Genomic DNA, 4,707 nt, shown 5'->3' with positions numbered 1-4,707 from the left:
CGTGGGTTCGAACCTTCTTGATAGCAAAATTTACATGCAATGGTCAAACCCAAAAGAGGGGCCACATGTGCCACGCACGTGTAGGCCAACCCTAAAAAAGGAGGGGCCACACAGGGGGGGTTGTTTGGTTGTTAAACTATAAAAGATTAAATAACGTCTTCTCGAACAGCTTACGCTTTTTAAGCCTTTTGGAGTTAACGGTGGCTCCTCCAACGTTAACGATATCTGTTTGGCTTTTTTTTTCATTTACCCTATTTTGGGGGAGATGATATGATTATCATCGTATTATTTAGAGGGATATCATTACAATTTAAAGGCTCCGTAAATAAAACTCATAATAGAACATTTTTTTATGGAAAATAAAATTCCGAGGTCTCCTAGGTTTTGCAGTTTTCCTTGAAAATCAGGAAAAAAAAAAACCATGAAAAATGAGTCAACCAAATCCCAGAAATCTCACTTTCCAGGGAAAAAATTCTAAGAAATTGTTTTCCATAAATCCATAAAGAACCTTAACTGCTTCACAATGATAAGAAGAGGCTACATCTTATGATAAAAAGAAATGTTTTTTTATGAACGCATGTGCTTAGGCTTTTTGACATCTTTAGCTATACAAACTTCATATGTTTAGAAGAACGAAAGGTCACGCCTTTGGTGATTTGTATTTGTACTAAAATCTTCTCCATAGAACGATTCTGACCTTTGGATTTGTAGAGGTATAAAATGGACGGTAGATTATAGACTTCCACAGATAGGAGGGTTACTATCATCATATAGAGAAAATTGTCAAGGCACGGCCTATCTACGCTGGGGCCCAACAAATAAATGGTTTTGATCACCCAATAATGTGGGCCCCAACTCTACTATTCTGCTGCATGTGCATACACATACACAACGTCCACCATATATATAGAATTACAAATGGAGCCCACTTTTTAAAGTTAGGCATTGCTACGGATGGGCCGTTCAACAAAATAAGCCCACATCAGACAATTTTAATCCTCTAATTTATGGTTGTTAATCGGACGGTCAGGATTGTCAGATGGGAGTGGGTTTTGATGAATGACCCCATCCATAGCAAGGCCTAACAGATAAATAGCTTGGTTTTTTTTAATAAGTGGGCCCCACACAAAACTTTTAAACGCAGAAAACATATGCCCATGATTCAAGAGAAATAGGTGGGCCTCATTTTTTCTCTATCTCCAATAGCCCAAGTATGGTATCTAATCGGATTATCCGATTATCCAACATGCGCCATGAGCGCACGTTAGCATTAGTGCGCACGATATCCGCTACGGAACGAAACATCCCAAAAAAGGCAAAGAAATTCGACGCAAATCAGAATTCAGATATGAATTCGAAACGACAACATTACAAAAAAAAAACTTCCATAGCCTTAAAAACCCAAAAAAAAAAAAAAAAACGATGGAAACAAAACGCGAAACCGCAACTCAAAACGAAACGTCACATGGACAAAACGGGAATCAAAAGAAGAAAGCAGAAGAACCCAAATCAAACCCATCCGATACGCTAGGAAACGTATCGGACACTGGAGGCATCCTCCCGAAAAGCGGACTGTGCACGTACTCCTCGCTTCCCGCTCCGAAAACCGACCCATACCCGCTCATTTGATCCGGATACCCGAAAATATCACCCGTATCAGCCCAACCCGAAACATCCGAAACATCATTGTTAGTAACAGTAGGCAATGGAGCCACCTCTGTTTTGTCCATAAAATGGGCCCCACCACCGTTCTCCAAGAACTGGGCCCCATCACCACTATCCATGAAGTTGGTCCCACCATCGTTGGTTATAACCGGTTCGGGGACAGATTGTTGTGGGGCCGGGAGCCAAGGGTCTTGGCCGGAGAAGTAACATATATTGCCGGAAAAATGACATCCGGCGCCGGCTCCGGCAGGGAGGAAGAGTTGGTTTTGGTGGGATTGGTCATCAGGGGAGAGAATGGAGGTGAGGGAGGAGCCAGGTGGCATGTCGGAATAGACAAAATTGGTTCGGGCTCGGGCCCCACGCATGGACCGGGCAGCTCGATCGTAGGCTAGAGCGGCTTCTTCCGCGGTGTCAAAGGTCCCTAGCCAGTGTCTTTCTTTGGTGGTGGGGTCACGTATTTCGGCAGCGTAACGGCCCCATGGCCTACGCCGGACTCCGAGGAACCGCCCCGAGGTTTCATTGGGTTGTTTCTTCTTGGCGGGTTTCTTGTCTTGGGAGTGTGAGGTTGAAGAGGAGGATGGTTTTGTTGGGTTGTTATATTCCATCACAATGAGAGAGATATAGTAGAGGGTTAGTTTCTTTGTTTTTTTGGTTTTAGCAATGGAAAGATGGGTTTTATGGGTTGTTGAAAATCACTAGAGGAAAGAGAGTGTTGGGTTCATTTCTATTAGAGGAGGAGATTTTAGTGAGAGAGAGAGAGAGAGAGAGAGAGAGAGAGAGAGAGAGTTCTCTCTTTGGAGGGGATGTTTTGTTTATGGGTTCTGCATGCTTCCGTTTAAATAAGGAGAAACTTGACTATATACCCTTGATTATTTTACATGGACTACCCTCAATATAGTTAAACTACCATTCATGTCCTCTTCTCAAGCAATCTCTCTACATCTCGATCGGCTAGAGATAGGAATTGTACCACCTTTTTTTTCCTTTCATGTCCTCTTCTCAAGCAATCTCTCTTCATCTAGGCTACAGATAGGAATAATATGGGCTCTCTGATGTTATTCACTGTTCATACTAATTAGGCACACATTTGTCACGCGTGTCGCTACATGTAGGTCCATCTGGACCATCCAGATTTTGGGCCCTACCGTTGATCATCATAGTCGAGTAAGCCCGTGAGGTGGCCCTCAAATGGACGGTTAAGACAAAACGCATCCAATGATCCATAGTTAAAAAATAGAAGACAATGTACAATTAGGAGTGAATTCTGAGTTATAACTATATATGGTGTGGACAATTTTAGTTCTTTGATAATATACTAAAATTTGCAAAAAATTATTAAATACTTAGTTAGTAAAATGCACTTTATTTTTTGAAAAATGTTACCAGTAAAACCCTAATAGGGTCTCGCTCTCTGAGGTCGCCCGCCGGATACGTGTCTAAGGATGACCAGTCTGATTAGGGCATTTTGGTCTTTATGGAAAGCCCAAGGGTTTGTAATTTCAATAATTTCTTGAAGCTCTTTAGGATTCTATCAAGGAATGAGTTTCTAATGATGGGAGCATGACTTGAAAAAATCACAGGTTTGATTGCATGATTAGCGAGGTTGATGGAATGATTAGCATGTGCCATCCCCCTTTCACATGCATTGGTCTGAGATTAATTATTCCCAATTAAAATAAATCAATGGACCTAACAAAGTTACAAAACTTTATTTTGTTGACGGATTTGATACAGAGTATATGATATACATTGAACCCTTGAACATATGTGTATTGAGTCAGCTATTCTCCTTTCAATTGGTTGGGTCAGTGTCACAGTGTGTATATCCCCACCCCTGATGATTTGGCTAGCCCTATCATTCCTCTATCGTGTAATTTTACATGTTTTAGATTACAAGAAATGGTGAAATTGCCACCTAGCTACTTGATCTGTTAACTGACACACCCAAATCTCCTATTTAGAACTTTTCTTCGTTGGTTTGTTAAAACTCATTCCAAGTTGTATGAACCAACGATAACAATTCTAGATAGAAGATATGAGTGGAAAGAACCAAAACGGGTGCGTCCCTATTTAGTTTAGGGAGATGTTATCAGCACTACTGTATTTTGATGAGGGAACTCCTCACTTTATTAAAAGTATTGTATGGCCCGCACCATAGGATGATCCAAACTGTCCATTAGATGGGCCACGGCCTAAATAGGTTGTTCCTCAAAAATCATTTCCATAGGTTGTTCCTAACCCTCCGATCTGAATGTTAGAGGGTTGATGTTAACCCTCTATCGATCGGAGGGTTCGGATCAACCTATGGAAATATTTTTTGGGGCACAACCTATTTAGGCTGTGGCCCATCTAATGGACAATTTGGATCATCCTATGGTGCGGGCCATACCGTACTTTTAATAACGTGAGGAGTGCCCTCATCAAAATACAATAGTGCTGATAACATTTCCCTTTAGTTTACACTAATAAAACCTAATTTGTGGAGCCGCGGGGCGGAAACAAAAATTATATAAAATGAGCTATATATACATATAGTTTTACCCTTTACTGTAAGCATCACCCATATTTCAGGACCATACAAGTATGTTACATGAAATGCGCCAAAGCTAAAGTAAACCATCCCTGGGAGAAATATATGAATCCCAAAGATTTTGGATAAATCCAAACAATGTCTTTCACTACATTCATCACAGTCACTATGATCTACGGGGTTTAGTGCCGATCAGTCCACTGAATAGTTAAAAAAGTGTTTACCTCCTAATTAGTTCAATCGAACAACACAGATTGATCGATTATTCGGGCATTCAACTGCGCGCCTCTTCCCCCGCGAATATTGCCCTCTCGAACACTTTGGGACTAGGGCTCAATCCTTATGTCAATTGAAACTAGAGTAAGAGACCATGAATACGTGAATAGAGAGTCCGACGTGCATGGCCCGTGAGAGTGTTTTTCTTTTTCTTTTCTTTTTTTCCTTCTCATGGTAAATGTATTAATGAAGAATTAAATAGATTGACACCACAGAAATTATGATCCCATGCACGA

General features: G+C 41.0%; 1 protein-coding gene across 1 annotated transcript; it reads right to left on the bottom strand.

Moving 5' to 3' along the window:
* Nucleotides 1-1,437: 1,437 nt before the first annotated feature.
* Nucleotides 1,438-2,439, bottom strand: LOC143862637 (ethylene-responsive transcription factor LEP-like). Its single transcript, XM_077373698.1, has one exon. It carries the CDS (start codon nt 2,268-2,270, stop codon nt 1,482-1,484), a length of 789 nt encoding a protein of 262 aa, XP_077229813.1. The 5' UTR covers nt 2,271-2,439; the 3' UTR covers nt 1,438-1,481.
* Nucleotides 2,440-4,707: the final 2,268 nt, after the last annotated feature.

Source organism: Tasmannia lanceolata, unplaced genomic scaffold (assembly GCF_043159265.1).
Source record: "Tasmannia lanceolata isolate RefF3 unplaced genomic scaffold, GAP_Taslan_0.1 ptg000037l, whole genome shotgun sequence".
NCBI classification, from domain to species: domain Eukaryota; kingdom Viridiplantae; phylum Streptophyta; class Magnoliopsida; order Canellales; family Winteraceae; genus Tasmannia; species Tasmannia lanceolata.
The sequence above is the reverse complement of the archived record's forward strand: the minus strand, read 5'-3'. Positions and strand labels throughout refer to the sequence as shown.

What these genes read in the sequence shown, in the direction of transcription:
- LOC143862637 (XM_077373698.1), bottom strand. Translation starts at nt 2,270, where the DNA reads ATGGAATATAACAACCCAACAAAACCATCCTCCTCTTCAACCTCACAC.